A 22,020-nucleotide genomic window follows, 5' to 3' on the forward strand; every position below is an offset into this window, starting at 1 on the left:
AACCACCGCCTCTGAGGACCGGGCCAAACCAAAAGCATAATTGGCGGCGGGGGGAATCTAATCATACAATTAGGACTTGTGTAGTGTAAAGCCACAGAAAGCCAGTAGCTACGGTGGGAAAATACTTTCTAAGACTTCAAATTCATCATGGTCATCATGACCCCCTTGTCCCCCCCAAGTTATGCTTCTGGGTGGGCTGCTGCTTTGCACTACTTACCTGGCTACAAACCCACATCGCTGCGGCCAAACGCCACGTTTCTTACTTCACGTCAAAGGCCCATTCTTGAAGCACTGCTCCCTCTGCTGTCTGGTGTAGTCTGTTTAAAAAAATTTTTTTTACCTTTATTTAAACTAGGTAAGCCAGTTAAGAACAAATTCTTATTTACAATGACGGCCAAACCCGGACGACGCTGGGCCAATTGTGCGCCGCCATATGGGACTCCGAAACCACGGCCGGGTGTGATACAGCCTGTTGAATGTTATAATGAACAATTTGGGTCTATTATTTTTGTCGAGATATTTTATCTTGAATTAATATTTAAATATTCATATAGTGTAAATGAATAACGTTTTTTGGTTAATTTACACAGAAGTGAGCCCTCGCCAGTTTTGTACCTTACCTCCTCTCTTCGTCGCTAGATGGCTCAAATTAATCATTTTTGTGTGGACAGTGCCACGTTCGGTTGCCAAACGTTGTCGAACGTTGCAGATAGAAATGCCATGACTTGAGTCGACACGATTGTTTGTTCTACATAACATATTTATTGCGGAACGTTCCAAAACGTTGTGTCCTGCTGAACGCGCCCCGCGAATGAGCCCAGCAGTGTTCTGTTTCTATGGCAATGACACTTACGCCCTAGATACAGCTCGACGACATGCGTAGCAACCGCCAGGTTAATCAATTACATTTTAGACTAAAATCACATTTTCTTTGACACATTTATACATTTTCATACATGTATTCCCATCTATTTCAGAGTGTCAAATCATAAGTCATGAAACAAACGAAATGTTCTTGAACATTGTTACTACTTTCAGTAGTATCCCATGATGCATCGCCTTATTTTGTTGTAGCTGAGGGTGATAAGAAGACTGACACAGCCCATCCATCCTGTTTCTGCCGACAGAAGAGGAGCCTTTGGCATCATCAACGATAACAATGCCTAACATGGCAGAACGGATTTAGCCACTGTAGCAATTACGACAAGAATTTATATATTAGAGAATATTCGACGATATTATCATATTTTCTTTTAGGGTAGGTATCACGGTAGGTTGTTAAATGTATAAACCCTTTTCCTCTCTGTTTGGTCAGTGGTAACACAGCAGCAGGACCCCTCCTCGATTGTACCTGCCTCTCTGGTTAACGTTATCTATATATCTATCTAGTTAGGTAAATTAGCATAGCTAGCTATCTATTTGCAATGGTTCATTTTTTTGTCATGCTTTGTTTTGGAATGGTAAAATGCAATGGGGCCATGGTGAACATAACACGATCTTCAAAATCACCTTCGCATGCAGCATTATAACTAGAGCTAGCTTCCAATAATTTTAGCTTACGCGTTAGCTTACCACGATTTTCTTGGTTGGATAGCTACCTAGCCATGTGTGACTGGATAGCTATCAATAAGTAATACTAGCTGACTTGCTGGTTGGTTGGCTACACAATGCCAAATGTATTTAACTTTACTAGCTATCTATGACAATTTTAACTAGCTAGCTATTTAGAATTGGAATGCAAAAAGACATGTTTACAAACATGTTAAGTGGCCTTAACCAATTGTTATGGACCGTTCAACGTTCGTCTCAATTACTGTGAACATTAAATTAAACAATTAGTTAACTACGGTATATGGCTAACATTAGCTAACTAGCTTTGCTGTCAAATCGATTTTGGATTGGAATGTGCTGGTTGGTTGTCAGAAGCGCATGTGATAGTCGGATCGGGTGCTGTCCGCAATGCAGGTGCTGAAACCTTAAACGCTCTACTATAATTTTGTAGTAGGGCAATTCCATGGTAACAGGATGATGCTGGGACTATGCTCACTTTAAAATGTATGCCAAACAAAAACTAACGATTGCAAAGTTAAACAAACCATACAACTCTATGCACGACTTTTCACAATTTCCACTGAAAATTGTACAAAAAACGATTTACTTGTAGAACATAACAGTTCTATAGTTGCCATGGTACGCTAATAGCATCCTAAGCACAGAGCGCCTGTAAATTTGTACATATTTTGTTATTTTTAGGTGTTTTTAATTGTTTTTGAAAACTATTTTGTTTTTGATAACATTTCATGTGTCTGCAGATTGACTGAAAGGTAAAACTTTTTGGCTAGCCTTTGTTTGAAAAGATGCATCTGGACATATTGTTTTACCTGGCTGCCAATTCCTGATCTTTTGAGAACATAATTTGAGGAGTTGCGTGCAGCATGAGAGGAATGGGAGATGGAGAAATACAGCAGAAGACTTGTAGAGAGGACGATTGGCTACTATTCTGAACTTTGTGTTGTGAGCTTTCTGGAACCCAGAGCTGCTGAGGCATCACCCAAGTGGGTGCTACACAGAGTGGAAGAGGAGAAGTCCAGTGGCTATAGGACTCCAGCTGGTTCCCAGACTTGCCCTGTACAAGATCATCAGCAGACTCCATCACCATCATCTACCGTTCTCTGTATAGCTCCCTTCACTCAAGCCATGAGCTGCCCCTCTCCATCTTTGGAGGATGAAGCTATCAAAGACTTGTCCTCTATTGGTTGACCTGTCATTATATTGCTTGTTTGATTTTTGCTCTTGAAGTGATTTGAGATTCTATGAAAAGTGCTTTAGAAGTGTAATATGCATGCACAAGGCCTACTTTTAACAATTTCCACAGAAAGTTTTACAAAAACAAATTTACTTGAAGAACAGTGCAGATGCAAAGTTTAATAAAATAATGACTGCACAAACAGCACAAACTGTCATTCTGTTATTAAACTTTGCATCTGCACTGTTTTTCAAGGTAATGTGTTTTTGTAAAATTCAGTGGAAATAGTTAAAAGTAGGCCTTGTGCTTATAGTTGTATAGTTTGTTTAACTTTGCAAGCGTTGGTTTTTGTGTAACATAACATTTTAAAGTAAAATATGATTCTCAGCCTCATTCTGTTATCGTGGAATTTCCCACTAGCATAAGGTATGTCTGACTTGCTTTTCCATTTGAATGACTAATGAATCCTACAAGGACACAGTGTCTTATTGCTGCAAACCCAACTGGCTACCTGGCTGTTAAGGTGAAAAGTGGAACTGTATAGATTTAATTCGGCACATTTTCTAGCCGATAAATAAATATAGGCTAAATGTCTTAATTGATTCTCCCAAAGCACATGGAAAGTGAATTCTATCAACTGGAACAAAATAGCCATTCAACAAAAGCATTTGCTCCACACCCACCCATCATGGTCCATAGGAAAGCTGTGAGTTCATGATAGCTCCAGCATACTCTTGAGGCAGCACCTGGCTAGGTGATTCGTAAGTGATTTTCTAAGTCTTACAGTAAATGTATGAGACTTCTCCCCTCTTTTTATCACATGGGGTGTGTCTGGAGCGTTAATCTGTTTTAGCGAAGGATGGTAGCTAGTGTGACTTACTGCTGCAGTTCATTGATTATTTATGTCTTCTGTGAGAGGAAATGCTTGTTGGTGTGTAAGCGGAAGGGAGAGAGGAAAGGGGAGTTGTCACTTATCACAGATATTCCATTTTATCTTCAAAAGCAACATACATTTTGGATAACTGAGTATACCAAATCACTACAAAGGCAGAAAGAGGGTGGAGGGTTGTATGTTGGTGATGTAATTACAATGTGATGTCATTAGATAATGTTGTTAATTAAATTTTGCCCTGTAATATCACTGTGCTATCGCATTATCCGTAGTGATGGGAAAGGATTCTGGGAAGTAACCAGGCTTACTGGCATGATCAATGGGAACCTATCAAGCTTGATGCTTGGAAGGGGTGTGTGAGTGTCTGCCATCCATGGTTTACAGGAAGGACTCAGGATTACTCATCTATTATAAATTATCTCTCATAGTGCACTCTTTATGACACATCAGTCACTCTCTCTTTTTGTGATTACTCTGCTGTGTTGGGAGGTCAACTGGTGTCCTTTGCTTCTGTACACACAGTGAGAGAATTTGACATGGCATTGCTATCACTGAAGAGCATGTCTTAAGAGGTGACACACAATTTATTATTCATGTTAGTAAGATGATGATGCAATAGGGAGAAGCTATGAGATGTTTTATTGTAGCTTGCTAATGTATTCAGGGGGAAGGCTCTCTGCACTCAGAGGGGAAAATCAATGTGCTGTCTACTCCCGACTCAGTGGTGTTGTCTGGGAGAGATTGAAGACAATGGGGCTGCTGCTCTGTTCTGACTGACTGATGGTCTCTTACCTCACCCCTGGGCGCCGTCTCTGGCTGAGTATTGGATGCAAGGATGTCCAAGGAGGGAGGAAGGGAGGGAAGCAGGCCCAGCCTGCTGCTGGAGACTGGCTGCATCATGCTGCACCCTCTGACACTGATGTTTGCTAATGTTCTCAAGATCTCTGAAAGCATTCTGTATTTACCCTCAGCAGCCTCATGTGCTTTGTGTACTGAAGTGGAGGAGTAGCCTGAGGTTCCACCTAGAGTTTGTTTGTCCTTTTATAGCCTCGTTTTTTGGATGACCTGTTGATAATGACCTATTCGGTCTATTATATACTGGATTTTTTTACTGGGTTAAAGTAGGCCTTTTGGCCAACCAACGGCAATGCTGATGAATTGTTTCCCCCTGAGGTTAGTCTTCTTTAGACGTAGACTGCCCACTCTGATGATAAAATCAATAGCTCAACATCAGTGTTTGTAAGCCAATTAGAGTAAGCAACAAAGGTATGAGCTTATGTGCCCCCTCTCTCTTGGCAAAAAGCATTATAATGGTATTGACCGAGTAGCATTCCAAAGACAATCTCGAGATCAATAGTGTGCTATTTAAATTAATAATAATATCCTGTGTGTCATCATGTTTGGGCATTAGGCTAGTGACTACTTTAGCAAGCCCAAGCAAGTGGCCAGGAGTTTGGATGGATTTGATGGAATTGTCTTGTAGTCGTAGTGACTGTTCAGTGTATCGTCCAAAGAGGATTATCATGGTCACTGTCATTGGCAGGCAAAGTAAAGCTGGAGCACATCCCAGATGTCTATGGGTGAAAGGGTGAGCATTTAGGTTCAGCACTGAACCCCAGATGGTACGACTCTTGTTTTGATGTTGTCTGTTTGTCGTCTGTGTTTGTAGGTCTCTAGGACTGGTGTGTGTCTGCTGCATTGTCTGCCATGGCATCCCACAATGGTACCCTGGAGAATCAGCTGCACAGCGCCCAGAAGAACCTGCTCTTCCTCCAGCAGGACCATGCCAAAACACTGAAAGGGCTACATGCAGAGATCCGCAGACTACAACAGCACTGCACAGGTGAACATGCTGAACCTCGAATTGAACATGAACTGTGGCCACTATACCTAAATACATACACTTCATACTGCTACAGAATATAAAAACAAACTAGCGCAACCAAAATAAAACATTTTGAACACCTGGATTGCAAGCACACTAGATAGACTATTACATTCTGAGTCCTACATGCTGAATACTCATTTACAGTTCTGCCTGAACAACATGAACAGTTACATTAGATCACAGAACAGCAGCACTGCAAAGTGAACAGGATTAAACATGAACAGACCACACCAGGGATCTTCAACTGGTGGCCTGCGAGACAAATGTGGCCCGCAGACTATTTTATTTGGCCCCTAAATGTTTTCTGAGCCCAACATTTATTAAATTTTGTTATTACATTTCAGTTTTTTAGGCATAAAAGATTAGGAATTTACCTCAAAATTATTAGAATTTAGAAAATGTATTCCCAACTGTTTCCACTCATAAATAGAGAGACATACATTACCGTTGAAAAGTTTGGGGTCACTTAGAAATGTCCTTGTTTTTGAAAGAAAAGCACTTTTGTCCATTAAAATAACATCAAATTGATCAGAAATACAGTGTAGACATTGTTAATGTTGTAAATGACCATTGTAGCTGGAAACGGCAGATTTATTTTAATGGAATATCAATCAATCAATCAAGTTTATTTTATATAGCCCTTCGTACATCAGCTAATATCTCGAAGTGCTGTACAGAGACCCAGCCTAAAACCCCAAACAGCTAGAATGCAGGTGTAGAAGCACGGTGGCTAGGAAAAACTCCCTAGAAAGGCCAAAACCTAGGAAGAAACCTAGAGAGGAACCAGGCTATGAGGGGTGGCCAGTCCTCTTCTGGCTGTGCCGGGTGGAGATTATAACAGAACTATGCCAAGATGTTCAAAAATGTTCATAAGTGACAAGCATGGTCAAATAATAATCATGGATCATTTTCAGTTGGCTTTTCATAGCCGATCATTAAGAGTTGAAAAACAACAGGTCTGGGACAGGTGGCGGTTCCATAACCGCAGGCAGAACATCTGAAACCGGAACAGCAGCAAGGCCAGGCGGACTGGGGACAGCAAGGAGCCACCACGCCCGGCAGTCCCGACGTATGGTCCCAGGGCTCAGGTCCTCCGAGAGAAAGAAAAAGAGAAGGAGAAAATTAGAGAGAGCCAATATTTTCAAAATGTTCATAAATGACAAGCATGGTCAAATAATAATCAGGAATAAATCTGTTGGCTTTTCATAGCCGATCAATAAGAGTTGAAAACAGCAGGTCTGGGACAGGTAGGGGTTCCGTAACCGCAGGCAGAACAGTTGAAACTGGAATAGCGGCAAGGCCAGGCGGACTGGGGACAGCAGGGAGTCGTCATGCCCGGTAGTCCTGACGTATGGTCCTAGGGCTCAGGTTCTCAGAGAGAGAGAAAGAAAGAGAGAACGAGAGAATTAGAGAAAGCATACTTAAATTCACACAGGACACAGGATAAGACAGGAGAAGTACTCCAGGTATAACCAACTGACCCTAGCCCCCCGACACAAACTACTGCAGCATAAATACTGGAGGCTGAGACAGGAGCGGTCAGGAGACACTGTGGCCCCATCCGAAGATACCCCCGACAGGGCCAAATAGGAAGGATATAACCCCACCCACTTTGCCAAAGCACAGCCCCCGCACCACTGGAGGGATATCTTCAACCACCAACTTATAATCCTGAGACAAGGCCGAGTATAGCCAACAAAGATCTCCACCACAGCACAAACCAAGGGGGCCGCCAACCCAGACAGGAAGATCACGTCAGTAACTCAACCCACTCAAGTGACGCACCCCTCCCAGGGATGGCATGAAAGAGCACCAGTAAGCCAGTGACTCAGCCCCTGTAATAGGGTTAGAGGCAGAGAATCCCAGTGAAGAGAGGGGAACCGGCCAGGCAGAGACAGCAAGGGCGGTTCGTTGCTCCAGAGCCTTTCCGTTCACCTTCACACTCCTGGGCCAGACAACACTCAATCATATGACCTACTGAAGAGATAAGTCTTCAGTAAAGACTTAAAGGTTGAGACCGAGTCTGCGTCTCTCACATGGGTAGACAGACTGTTCCATAAAAATGGAAATCTATAGGAGAAAGCCCTGCCTCCCGCTGTTTGCTTAGAAATTCTAGGGACAATTAGGAGGCCTGCGTCTTGTGACCGTAGCGTACGTATTGGTATGTACGGCAGGACCAACTCGGAAAGATAGGTAGGAGCAAGCCCATGTAACGCTTTATAGGTTAACAGTAAAACCTTGAAATCAGCCCTTGCCTTAACAGGAAGCCAGTGTAGGGAAGCTAGCACTGGAGTAATATGATCAAATTTCTTGGTTCTAGTCAGGATTCTAGCAGCCGTATTTAGCACTAACTGAAGTTTATTTAGTGCTTTATCCGGGTAGCCGGAAAGTAGAGCATTGCAGTACTCTAACCTAGAAGTAACAAATGCATGGATAAATTTTTCTGCATCATTTTTGGACAGAAAATTTCGGATTTTTGCAATGTTACGTAGATGGAAAAAAGCTGTCCTTGAAACAGTCTTGATATGTTCGTCAAAAGAGAGATCAGGGTCAAGAGTAACGCCGAGGTCCTTCACAGTTTTATTTGAGACGACTTTACAACCATCAAGATGAATTGTCAGATTTAACAGAAGATCTCTTTGTTTCTTGGGACCTAGAACAAGCATCTCTGTTTTGTCTGAGTTTAAAAGTAGAAAGTTTTCAGCCATCCACTTCCTTATGTCTGAAACACAGGCTTCTAGCGAGGGCAATTTTGGGGCTTCACCATGTTTCATTGAAATGTACAGCTGTGTGTCATCCGCATAGCAGTGAAAGTTAACCTCTACCGAGCACCTACCCCGTGTCCGGGAGCACCCCCCACCCCCCCCCACACTGATTAGCATCGCTAGCATAGCGTCACAATTAAATAGTAGCATCTAAATATCATTAAATCACAAGTCCAAGACACCTAATGAAAGATACAGATCCTGTGAATAAAGCCACCATTTCAGATTTTTATAATGTTTTACAGGGAAGACACAATATGTAAATCTATTAGCTAAACACGTTAGCAAAAGACACAATTTTTTTACTCCAACAGTTTTTTCCTGCGTCAGTAGCTATCACTAATTCGACTAAATAAAAATATATACAGCCACTAACCAAGAAACAAGTTCATAAGATGACAGTCTGATAACATATTTATGGTATAGCATAGTTTTTTTTTGAAGAATGTGAATTTTTCAGGTATAAATCACAGTTCTACATTGCAGCTGCAATCTGAAATAGTGCTGACGCAGCCAGAACAATTACAGAGACCAACGTCATATAACTAATTACTTGTCTTAAAACATTTCAGAAAAAATACACAGCGTACAGATATTGAAAGCCCAACATCTGGTGAATCCAAACAATATTTCTGATTTATTAAATGTTTTATAGCGAAAACAAAATGTAGCGCTAAATTAGCATAGCCACGCCAGCCAGAACCAGCTGGGCGGCCCCGACCAGTTCACATGCACGACAGATATATGAAATAACATCGTAAATTGGGTCTTACTATTGCTGATCTTTCATCAGAACGTTGATCAAGGTGTCCTTAGTCCTGATGAGTCGTTCAATCCATTCATAATGGCAACTTTCCCTCTTCATTTAGCATATGTACTGGTCGACTGGCCAAAGAAAAAAAGTCACAGAACGGAACACGGCAAAACTCCCGAAAAAATTCAAATAATCTGATTAAACTATATTGAAAAAACATACATTAAGATGATATGGTCACATGTATCAAACAAACTTCGAGACGGAGATAGTTTTCATCCGTAACGGCAGCAAAACAGAAGACAATCACACCTACAAATCGCGCGATTCAGAGAACCGGAAGTTGTCGGTCACGCCAAAGAAATAGGTCTTATTTCACGTCAGTACAAGATAAACAAAAAATTTCTCCTCTGACGTCCTCTTGACACCCAGAGGAAGACGAATGAAGTGTGTTTCGGGTCATAGGTGGCGTGACCATATATAGGCAGAGCGTTGAAGCGAGCATACACATCTTGCATTCTTCTTCTTGGTCAGGGAAAGTGCTGTCAAATGACTTCTGTTTCACTTAGAGACAAAATTGAAACGGTTTTAGAAACTATAGATTGTTTTCTATCCAATGGTATTAATTATATGCATATAGTAAGAGCAATAATTGAATAAGAGGCAGTTTAATCTGTAGAGGAAATTATGCTAATGCGAAAACAGCACCCCCTGTATTCTCAAGAAGTTAACCTCTACAGAGTACCTAACCCGGATCCGGGAGCACCCCCCCCCCCCCACACACTGATTAGCATCGCTAGCATAGCGTCACAATTAAATAGTAGCATCTAAATATCATTAAATCACAAGTCCAAGACACCCAATGAAAGACACAGATCTTGTGAATAAAACCACCATTTCAGATTTTTTAAATGTTTTACAGGGAAGACAAAATATGTAAATCTATTAGCTAAACACGTTAGCAAAAGACACCATTTTCTTACTCCAACAGTTTCTTACTCCATCAGGTGCTATCACCAATTCGGCTAAACTAAGATATTGATAGCCACAAACCAACAAACAAATTTATAAGATGACAGTCTGATAACATATTTATGGTATAGCATAGTTTTTTTTTTTAAATGTGCATTTTTCAGGTATAAATCACAGTTCTACATTGGAGCTGCAATCTGATATAGTGCTGATGCAGCTAGAACAATTACAGAGACCAACGTTATATAACTAATTACTTGTCTTAAAACATTTCAGAAAAAATACACAGCGTACAGACATTGAAAGCCCAACATCTGGTGAATCCAAACAATATTTCAGATTTTTTAAATGTTTTATAGCGAAAACAAAATGTATCGCTAAATTAGCATAACGAGGCCAGCCAGAACCGGCTGGACGCGCCCGACCAGTTCACATGCACGACAGATATATGAAATAACATCGTAAATTGGGTCTTACTATTGCTGGTCTTTCATCAGAATGTTGATCAAGGTGTCCTTAGTCCTGATGAGTCGTTCAATCCATTCACAATGGCAACCTCCCCTCTTCATTTAGCCTGGGTACTGGTCGACTGGCACGGTCCATGTCCAAAGTTAAAAAACTCAAAGAACGGAACACGGCAAAACTCCCGAAAAAATTCTAATAATCTGATTAAACTATATTGAAAAAACATACATTACGGTGATATGGTCACATGTTTCAAACAAACTTCGACACGGAGATAGTTTTCATCCGTAACGTCAGCATAACAAAATACAAAGCCACCTCTGAAAACGCGCATTTCAGAAACCGGAAGTTGTCGGTCACGCTAAAGAAATAGGTCTTATTTCACGTCAGTACAAGATAAACAAAAAATTTCTCCTCTGACGTCTTCCAGACACCCAGAGGAAGAAGAAGGAAGTGTGATTCGGGTCATAGGTCGCGTGACCATATATAGGCAGAGCTTTGAAGCGAGCATACACATCTTGCAATTTTCTTCTGGCTCAGGGAAAGTGCTGTGAAATGACCTGTGTTTGACTCAGAGACTCAATTGGAACGGTTTTAGAAACCATAGCTTGTTTTCTATCCAATGCTATATGGTTATATGCATATAGTAACAGCAATAATTGAAAAAGAGGCAGTTTAATCTGTAGAGGCAATTATGCTAATGCGAAACAGCACCCCCTGTATTCTCAAGAAGTTAACATTATGTTTTCGAATAACATCCCCAAGAGGTAAAATATATAGTGAAAACAATAGTGGTCCTAAAACGGAACCTTGAGGAACACCGAAATGCACAGTTGATTTGTCAGAGGACAAACCATTCACAGAGACAAACTGATATCTTTCCGACAGGTAAGATCTAAACCAGGCCAGAACTGGTCCGTGTAGACCAATTTGGGTTTCCAGTCTCTCCAAAAGAATGTGGTGATCGATGGTGTCAAAGGCAGCACTAAGGTCTAGTAGCACGAGGACAGATGCAGAGCCTCGGTCTGACGCCATTAAAAGGTCATTTACCACCAATATCTACATAGGTGTACAGAGGCCCATTATCAGCAACCATCACTCCTGTGTTCCAATGGCACGTTGTGTTCGCTAATCCAAGGTTATCATTTTAAAAGGCTAGCACAGCTGAAAACTGTTTTGTTGATTAAAGAAGCAATAACACTGACCTTGTTTAGACTAGTTGAGTATCTGGAGCATCATCATTTGTGGGTTCGATTACAGGCTCAAAAGGGCCAGAAGCAAAGAACTTTCTTTTGGAACTCGTCAGTCTATTCTTGTTCTAAGAAATGAAGGCTATTCCGCATGCGAAATTGCCAAGAAACTGAAGATCTGGTACAACGCTGTGTACTACTCCCTTCACAGAACAGAGCAAACTGGCTCTAACCAGAATAGAAAGAGGAGTGGGAGGCCCCGGTGCACAACTGAGCAAGAGGACAAGTACATTAGAGTGTACATTAGTGTCAAGTACATTAGAGTGTCTTGTTTGAGAAACAGACGCCTCACAAGTCCTCAACTGGCAGCTTCATTAAATAGTACCCGCAAAACACCAGTCTCAACGTCAACAGTGAAGAAGCGACTCCGGGATGCTGGCCTTCTAGGCAGAGTTCCTCTGTCCAGTGTCTGTTCTCCCGTCTTCATCTTTTCTTTTTAATGGCCAGTCTGAGATTTGGCTTTTTCTTTGCAACTCTGCCTAGAAGGCCAGCATCCCGGAGTCGCCTCTTCACTGGTGACATTGAGACTGGTGTTTTGCGGGTACTATTTAATGAAGCTGCCAGTTGAGGACTTGTGTGGCGTCTGTTTCTCAAACTAAACATTGTAATGTACTTGTCCTCTTGCTCAGTTGTGCTTGTGCTCCGGAGCCTCCCACTCCTCTTTCTATTCTGGTTAGAGACAGTTTGCACTGTTCTGTGAAGAGAGTAGCACACAGCGTTGTACCAGATCTTCAGTTTATTGGCAATTTCTCGCATGGAATAGCCTTAATTTCTCTGAACAAGAATAGACTGACAAATTTCAGAAGAAAGTTCTTTGTTTCTGGCCCCTTTGAGCCTGTAATCGAACCCACAAATGCTGATGCTCCAGATACTCAACTAGTCTAAAGAAGGCCAGTTTTATTGCTTCTTTAATCAGGACAACAGTTTTCAGCTGTGCTAACATAATTGCAAAAGGGTTTTCTAATGATAAATTAGCCTTTTGAAATTATAAACTTCGATTAGCTAACACAACGTGCCGTTGGAACACAGGAGTGATGGTTGCTGATAATGGGCCTCTGTACGGCTAACTCGATTTTCCATAAAAGAATCTGCCGTTTCCAACTACAATAGTCATTTACAACATTAACAACGTCTACACTGTATTTCTGATCAATCTGATGTTATTTTAATGGACAAAAAATTAGCTTTTCGTTCAAAAACAAGTACATTCCTAAGTGACCCCAAACTCTTGAACGGTAGTGTATGTGGTTGTGTACCAATGTAATCGAGGTTTGAAATGATTGTTTTTGTCTGTTTGGGCTTCTTGTGTCAATTTGCAGTGTACAAATTATTTATAATTATGTTCCGGCCCCCTGACCATCCGCTCAAGAAAAAAAATCGGCCTGCGGCTGTACCTAGTTGATGACCCCTGGACTACACCATAAGTAAAGCATGACACCCTGAGCCACAAACCAGAGCACACCACAACAGAGTGGCTAGCCAGGGCCAGGTCCATTAATTCCATCGCTCTGTGCTTTGGCCGATTTGTCAAATGTCCTTGGACAACATACTGCTAAGCTGGCCTGTGACTCTCACTAATCCTGACCGATCTGTAGAGGCCTGCCATCTCACCTCTCTCCACTAGATACCTGCTTCTGCATAGGCTCTCTGAATAGCATGCTCCTTGATGCCACTGCACCGCCCCTGTCAGAGCTGAAGCTTTCACTTCCCGGCCTAATCCTCTTCTCTTTTCACAGACTTGACCTATGAGCTGACAGTGAGAAGTTCAGATCCAACAGGTAAGACGTTTCCCAGGCCTTCCTCTATTATGGGACCCCAAGTACACACATATCCACACAGGTATCTGTTTCACACGTCACATTCCATTGCTAGAGCAATTGGCCTGACTTTCTCTCTCAATAACTAATAGCATAGTTATTGAGAGAATACTATGGATCTTTACTGGGATTGGCAGGCAGGGTCAGTTAATTTTCACATGATTTTTTTGTATATTTAATTCTGTGGGAATCGTTTCTCTCTGTGTTTTGACCTGACTCTGCTGTCATTGTGTAAGTAATATAGGCCCTAGCAGTGCAGTGCATTGTTGGACAGAGACATGGAAAATGTTTGATGTATTTTGTAGCCAATAATGTTTTACCAATTACTTTGACACTGATTTCAATTTGATTGGAAAACTTTAGGATTATGTGCTTTCAAATTAAATTGATATATTTTCTGCAAACTATCGTGCTGGCAGTTGTGTTGTTAATGATGTTATGTAGCCTATGTGAACTAAGAATCACTCAATATATATAAAGTTCAGGCTCTGCTTGCCTTCACCCTGGCTGTTCAACAGTGGCAGTGACAGTGAACAGCCCAGGCCCTAAAACCTGCAACGCTATTAAATAAGACTTTCTGCAGCAGAACAGAACAGAGGCCTCTGTATTTCTTTGCCCTGGGAATGGGAGAAAGCAGAAGGCTAGGGCTGTATCCTGGTAACACTTTTCCACCCAGGAAACTGCGCTGCAGCCAGAACCGCCTGCTGTTCAGGGCACTGTCCTCCTTTCACAGTCAGCTCATTGCCTAGCTCACAGCACAGCCCCCTCCCATCCCCCATATTACCATGGACATGTAACAAGAGTCAAACAGTCTGAATTATATACACAGGAGAACTGCCCATGGGCATGCATTAGAACCACATGGAGGTCTAACCTTGGGATCTGACCTGTAGGCTAGTAGACAGACTCAAAGAATTGATCAATAATTACAGGACATCTATGCAATGGGGAAACAATATAGCAATCAATGTGATGTTGTTAGATATTCAGTCAGTAATATAGAAACAGTGTTAACAATGGGAAGAGGTTAAAGCTCTGCCAGTAAACCTGTCAGTAAACAGTTGGAACTAAGCCCTTCTACCCTCATGCTGACCTTTCAGGACATCATTACAGTCCTGATTAAGCCGCTGAAATAGCTCTATATACTAGCCAGAGAACAATGGGCTGATATACACTTTGTAGCATCTCTAGCCATGGACCCAAGCAAAAAATAATGATAGGAAAGTAAAAACATCCTTTTGCTGAAATCGGAAGTGTTTTAATCAGGCTTGATCTTTGGGCTACATTGGCTTGATATTTGATGTATTTTGTGCTACTGAATTATTGAATGGGAAATCAGTCAGTTCACTGTTACAGAAGAGTAGGTTCATAAGAGTAGGTTCAGGTTGTATGACAGGTAACATGTCTCAATGTTACCTTGTGAATCCTGTAATGGGGAGGTGTTCTTCCTGGCTATGTGCAGTGCAGACAGTGTGGTACTGTGGGGATTGTCGGAGACAGTAGCAGGTTAGTGTTGGACATCATGCAGATTGCAGTGCAGGAAATTAGATGATGTGCCACAGCACTAATGCACAGTCTGCAACTTACTTAGTGCAGCAGGCAGGACTCAGCGGCTCTAGCTGGGGTCCAAAACAAAGACAACATCCCCCTTCTCAGCTGGTAGAGAAACATATCATCACCCCCACGCCCCTAGTAGGAGAAAATTGCAGCTCTTAAACACAGACATGGACAACCCCCCCCCCCCCCCCCCCCCCCCCCCCCCCTCCCATTAAGCAGTAGAAAATCGATATATACTCCAGTATTAGATGTAGATGGTTGTGTTGGGTAGATATCATTATCTAGGATCTATGGTATGCTTTAGGCCTATCTATCTGCTACAGAGAGCTTATAGCTAGGCTATATCTGTACCGTAGCTGATTGTGAATGTGTGTTTGATCATTGGGTTGGGGGGAGGCGATGTGTGGGCAGTGTTGAGCTGGCGAGGGAGGAGGATGGGCAATAATGAAGGTCAGAGGAGAGCTGTGCCCTGGCTATGGACCAGAGCTGTATTATGAGACAGGAGCTATTGCCTCTCGCTCTGCCCACTGCTGATGAGTCTCTGTAGACATCAATCTCGCCCACTCACATCAGCTGATAGACTCAATCCGTGGCCAGTGGGTGCACTTAAAGTGCCTATGGGCAATTAGTGTGTGTGTGTGTGGGAGGGGTGGAAGGTTGGATGTACAGTATGTGTAGCCTATATTTTATACAAAATTGCTGTGTGTGTGCGCGTGTTAAGCATTATTAGGATTTAAGTGACAGCTTTTTGTATTTCGTTTGTAGTATCTGACATGTACACATGCCTACGGTATGTTGACTGCAGATGGTAGCCCTACCAGACCCAATAGGAAAACAGCCTCATGTATTCCTTATGGAATATTTTGAGAGGAATGGACCATGTTTTATTGTGGATACAAATGAAGCAGGCTACTGTATTGGTGACGGTGAATACTGGGTTTCTGATGGTTGTGTGTGTTTTGTCTTCAAATACAGGTCTAACAGTGTGATTTGTTTGTGTTTGTGCAGACAGCAGTGAGGCGCGCTGCAGGGAACTGCACAGTAAGTGCGAGGAGCTGGAGGCTCAGGTGAAGGAGGAGGAGAACACGGAGCTGCTTAGAGACCTGGAGCAGAAGAACGCCATGATCTCTGTCCTGGAGAACACCATCAAGGAGAGGGAGAAGAAGTACCTGGAGGAGCTGAAGATAAAGAGCCACAAGCTGGCTGTCCTGTCTGGGGAGCTAGAGCAGAGAGCCAGCACCATCGCCTACCTCACCTCTCAGCTCCACACCACCAAGAAAAAGCTCCTGGCAGGCAGTTCCTCCGAGGCCAGTCCCAACGTCAGCCCTGTGAGCTCCTACAAGCCCACCCCTCCCCCAGCTAAAGACCGACAGCCTGGCCCTGAGACCCCTCGCCGCCGCATGAAGAAGAGCCTGTCTCAGCCGCTGCACTCAGAGTTAACCGAGGTGTACCGGCTGGGTTCTGATGGGAGGAGGATGGTCCTACGGGAGGCGGTGGATGCAATGCCCGACCCCACCCCCTTCCTGCAGGCATCTCGAGACATGCCTGATCTGCAGATGGTACGAGACCGGCCTGCCGTCATACCCCCCATCACCTGTGATCGCTCGTCCAGCCACAGCCCGGCACGGGACCGGCAGCACCATGCACACATGGGCGTTGCACACCGCATCCACCATTGCACCCCTCCCGTGGTGCCTCCTCAGCCAGAGCTGGAGATCCTGGCTGTGGACCAGGTCAATGGGGGCAAGGTGGTGAGGAAGCGCTCTGGGGCAGACAGAACAGTTTAACACACTCACACACAAGAGCGAGAAGGAGCATCACCTACTGTATAAATCACCTGCTTTTTATGCAACACTGCAATGAGCAAAGAATGTAAAATGGAAAACAGACAAAAATACCACCATGCCAAATGTTTGGTTTTGAAACACATGTGACTTACACATCCTGTCCTTTTTTTGCTTTGTCTCTCATTTCACTCTGTCATACATTGTGCACATAAACTTATCCGCCAAACATCTGCATTATTGCCTGCTTACCTGGTGAAACCATACACATATTGTTATCGTTACTACCAGGGGTGAAAGTATATTTAATTTCTTACCAGTGCGGGACTACAGAAATTACAGTAGTCTACTTTGCTGACACAGACAAACGGATCAATAAAAACAATGTTGTCTGATCCATATAATTGGCCTACGAAAAGGGGAGACACAAATACAATATGACGACCATCTAACCTAGAGGAGGAAGTTATTGTCCAAAGACAAACAAAAGTGGCACTGACCCAATGACAAAGACACTGAATATGCGCACTCCAGGGATATGGCCGATGTTTTCTGCTACTGCCAATATGATATGCTACTGTTCGCAGAATTCAGTTAAGAATTTTGATAACTAAAAGACAGATTGAAAATATTGTCATTCATCTCTTTAAAGTAATAGCCAACCGTTTTTCTGCGATTGTACTTTTATTGTAATATGCCTGGCTGGGTCTCTGCTTTTCACTGACAGTCACAACTCAACAATCATCAACATTATATATACAGTTGAAGTCAAACGTTTACATACACTCTAGCCAAATACATTTAAACTCAGTTTTTCACAATTCCTGACATTTAATCCTAGTAAAAAAATCCCTGTTTTAGGTCAGTTAGGATGATCACTATATTTTAAGAATGTGACATGTCAGAATAATAGTTGAATTATTTATTTCAGCTTTTATTTCTTTCATCACATTCCCAGTGGGTCAGAAGTTTACATATACTCAATTAGTATTCGGTAGCATTGCCTTTAAATTGTTTAACTTGGGTCAAATGTTTCGGGTAGCCTTCCACAAGCTTCCCACAATAAGTTGGGTGAATTTTGGCCCATTCCTCCTGACAGAGCTGGTGTAACTGAGTCTTGGTTTGTAGACCTCCTTGCTCGCACACACTTTTTCAGTTCTGCCCACAAATGTTCAATAGGTTGAGTTCAGGGCTTTGTGATGGCCACTCCAATATCTTGACATTGTTATCCTTAAGCCATTTTGCCACAACTTTGGAAGTATGCTTGGGGTCATTGTCCATTTGGAAGACCAATTTAACTTCCCGACTGTCTTGAGATGTTTCTTCAATATATCCACATCATTTTCCTACCTCATGATGCCATCTATTTTGCGAAGTGCACCAGTCCCTCCTGCAGCAAAGTACCAACACAACATGATGCTGCCAACCCCGTGCTTCACGGTTGGGATGGTGTTCTTCGGCTTGCAAGCCTCCCGCTTTTTCCTCCAAACATAACGATGGTCATTATGGCCAAACAGTTCTATTTATGTTTCATCAGACCAGAGGACATTACTCCAAAAAGTACGATATTTGTCCCCATGTGCACAGTTCCTAACTGTAGTCTGACTTTTTTATGGCGGTTTTGGAGCAGTGGCTTCTTCCTTGCTGAGCGGCCTTTCAGGTTATTTCAATATAGGGCTTGTTTTACTGTGGATATAGATATTTTTGTACCTGTTTCCTCCAGCATCTTCACAGGGTCCTTTGCTGTTCTGGGATTGATTTGCACTTTTCGCCCCAAAGTACGTTCATCTCTAGGAGACCGAACGAGTCTCTTTCCTGAGCAGTATGATGGCTGCGTGGTCCCATGGTGTTTATACTTGCGTACTATTGTTTGTACAGATGAACGTGGTACCTTCAGGCATTTGGAAATTGCTCCCAATGATAAACCAGACTTGTGGAGGTCTACAATTGTTTTCTGAGGTCTTGGCTGATTTCTTTTGATTTTCCCATGATAAGCAAAGAGGCAATGAGTTTGAAGGTAGGCCTTGAAATACATCCACAGGTACACCTCCAATTGACTCAAATGATGTCAATTAGCCTATCAGAAGCTTCTAAAGCCATGACAGAATTTTCTGGAATTTTCCAAGCTGTTTAAAGGCACAGTCAACTTCTGACCCACTGGAATTGTGATACAGTGAATTATAAGTGAAATAATCTGTCTGTAAACAATTTTTTGAAAAATGACTTGTGTCATGCACAAAGTAGATGTCCTAACCGACTTGCCAAAACTATAGTTTGTTAACAAGAAATTTGTGGAGTGGTTGAAAGACAAGTTTTAATCACTCCAACCTAAGTGTATGTAAACTTCCGACTTCAACTGTGTGTGTGTGTGTGTGTGTGTGTGTGTGTGTGTGTGTGTGTGTGTGTGTGTGTGTATAAATACAAAAGTATGTGGACACCGCTTCAAATTAGTGGATTCTGTTCTTTCAGCCACACCCGTTGCTGACAGGTGTATAAAATCGAGCACAAAGCCAAAGGATCTCCATAGAGAAACATTGGCAGTGGAATGGCCTTACTGAAGAGCTCAGTGACTTTCAATGTGGCACTGTCATAGGATGCCACCTTTCCAACAAGTCAGTTCGTCAAATTTCTAGAGCTGCCCCGGTCAACTGTGCTGTTATTGTGAAGTGGAAATGTCTAGGAGCAACAACGGCTCAGCTCAGCCACACAAGCTCACAGAACGGGACTGCAGATTGCTGCAGCGCATAAAAATCATCTTCCCTCGGTTGCAGCACTCACTACAGAGTTCCAAACTGCCTCTGGAAGCAACGTTAGAACTGTTCGTCGGGAGCTTCCTTGAAATGGGTTTCCATGGCCAAGCAGCCACACACGAGCCTAAGATCACCATGCGCAATGCCAAGCATAGGCTGGAGTGGTGTAAAGCTCGCCGCCATTGGACTCTGGAGCAGTGGAAACGTGTTCTCAAGAGTGATGAATCACGCTTCACCATCTGGCAGTCAGACAGACAAATCTGGTTTTGGCGGATGCCAGGAGAATGCTACCTGTCCCAATGCATAGTGCCAACTGTAAAGTTTGGTGGAGAAGGAATAATGGTCTGGGGCTGTTTTTCATGGTTCGGGCTAGGCCCCTCAGTTCTAGTGAAGGGGAACATTAACACTACAGCATACAATGACATTGTAGACGATTCTGTGCTTCCAACTTTGTGGCAACAGGTTGGGGAAGGCCCTTTCCAGTTTCAGCATGACAATGGCCCCGTGTACTAAGCGAGATCCATACAGAAAGGGTTTGTTGAGATCGGTGTGGCAGAACTTGACTGGCCTGCATAAAGCCCTGACCTCATCCCCATCGAACACCTTTGGGATGAAGCCCAACATCAGTGCCCGACCTCACTAATGCTCTTGTGGGTGAATGTTCCAACATCAAGTGGAAAGCTTTCCCAGAAGAGTGGAGGCTGTTGTAGCAGCAAAGAGGGGACCAACTCCATATTAAGGCCTATGATTTTGGAATGAGATGTTTGATGTGTAAGTGTCCACATATGTTGTGTATTTGATATTTGCTGCGTGCGCTGCCCAAATTGCGGGCACTTCCGACTGTAGCCTAGGCAATTTAAAACATTTATTTTTTATTTTTAAGAAGCCAATGATCCTCTATGGCCAAGTCATGCTTTCTGTTGTAGTTATATAATTTTGGCAATTCAATGTACTTTAGGGAAAGCTTCCCCTAGCATTATGGACACGCCGCCTATGTTTTTAATGTGGCATAAACAACACCAGTCATTATGTTTTCATCTGATTGTTAATCAGCCACTCAACAAAGGCGCTCCTGTAGGCTACTCGCGCACATTCGTCCACTCACAAAATAATTTCAACATCCAAACCCCAACAGTGCACTGTGCACCCGCAATTTGATGAATGGAAAGAGACATCTGTTACAAAACCCCTATGTGTGTTGTAATGACATTCTACGATTGTCATTAGGCCTAGATTTGTAGTATGAATTGATTCATCAACTGCGAGCCTTGGGTCTCTGCCACTCATCTCCGCCTTGTCCACGAGCATCTCCGCCACTCAGCTCCCCGCCTTGACAAAATGTAAGTGTTCTCCTCAAACCACAATGCAATTCGGATCGAATACCAGCCGGTTTCCAGTCAATTCGCAAATGTGTCATGCGGCTGACCTGCAGTAATGTTAAATAATGCTGTAATGGCCTATCGTTATTTGGGCATGTTGTATTAATTGTGATAGGCTCACGTTTTACCGGTATAACCAACAATTTATTTAGCCAGGACGCTGTATGGGACAGATATCGCCTTACTTTCACCCCTGGTTACTACTACAGTTAAGTTATCCATCCATACTTCATCTGGTCAGCAATATTGTCCAGTCATGTCAACAAGCTACTGTATATAAAGTATACAGCTACGTACATGCTATAGAAGTTAACTTATTAAACTAATACTCCCTGAATGTTATTCATCTTATTGTGATGTCATGTCAATATATGGACAAAACAACAGGAAAGAATCACACAAATGAATAGGTAATTGGCAAGTTCTTTATGCTGTTTAAGAATGGGTCAAATAGGGCGGTGTACAGTATGTGTTCTTTAGGTTTAAGTGGAAGCAAGAGTGAGGTGTGTATGTGTCATGTATGTGACACAAAAATACCAATGTCATAGCTTTCACTAAGACATTGTAGACACGCAACTTTGTATGACATATGCCCTTTATGATATCTGTAAATATGTAATGGATTTATTTATTGGTTGGTTGTTTTACTTTTACTAATATAGAAAAATACATCCCAAGTATCAAAATAATGGCATTATATAATCACTTATTGTCATTCTTCTCACATCACACTTGTCCTTGAATACTATGTATATGACAATATATCAAAGTGGTCCTTTTTCTTACCAATGTGGTGTGTGTTGGAAAGAATCTAACCTCTGTCAAAGGCTTTCACAACGTCAGCGAAGCATGGGAGCCGAGCCTAGGAAGAATCTGAAGCAGAAACTGCTTGAAGTTTCAGGCTTCCAGTGGACATACTTTAGGATGAGAAAGATGCAGTGGCAATTTAAGCATGTAAAACTTGGTGGGGCAAACGTAATATTTTTAGACGCATGCCAGCA

The 22,020-nt window shown here is 42.6% G+C and overlaps 1 protein-coding gene across 2 annotated transcripts; it reads left to right on the forward strand.

Moving 5' to 3' along the window:
• Nucleotides 1-842: 842 nt before the first annotated feature.
• Nucleotides 843-21,708, forward strand: LOC129853341 (coiled-coil domain-containing protein 92-like). Of its 2 annotated transcripts, none has more exons than XM_055919281.1 (4): nucleotides 843-1,270; nucleotides 5,308-5,481; nucleotides 13,469-13,510; nucleotides 16,115-21,708. In XM_055919281.1, exons 2-4 carry the CDS (start codon nucleotides 5,346-5,348, stop codon nucleotides 16,891-16,893), a joined length of 957 nt encoding a protein of 318 aa, XP_055775256.1. In that variant the 5' UTR covers nucleotides 843-1,270; nucleotides 5,308-5,345; the 3' UTR covers nucleotides 16,894-21,708. The 2 variants fall into 2 exon arrangements, with proteins under 2 accessions (XP_055775256.1, XP_055775255.1); XM_055919280.1 differs by having other exon boundaries at nucleotides 844-1,258.
• The last annotated feature ends 312 nt before the right edge of the window (nucleotides 21,709-22,020 follow it).

Source organism: Salvelinus fontinalis, chromosome 4 (assembly GCF_029448725.1).
Source record: "Salvelinus fontinalis isolate EN_2023a chromosome 4, ASM2944872v1, whole genome shotgun sequence".
NCBI classification, from domain to species: Eukaryota; Metazoa; Chordata; class Actinopteri; order Salmoniformes; family Salmonidae; genus Salvelinus; species Salvelinus fontinalis.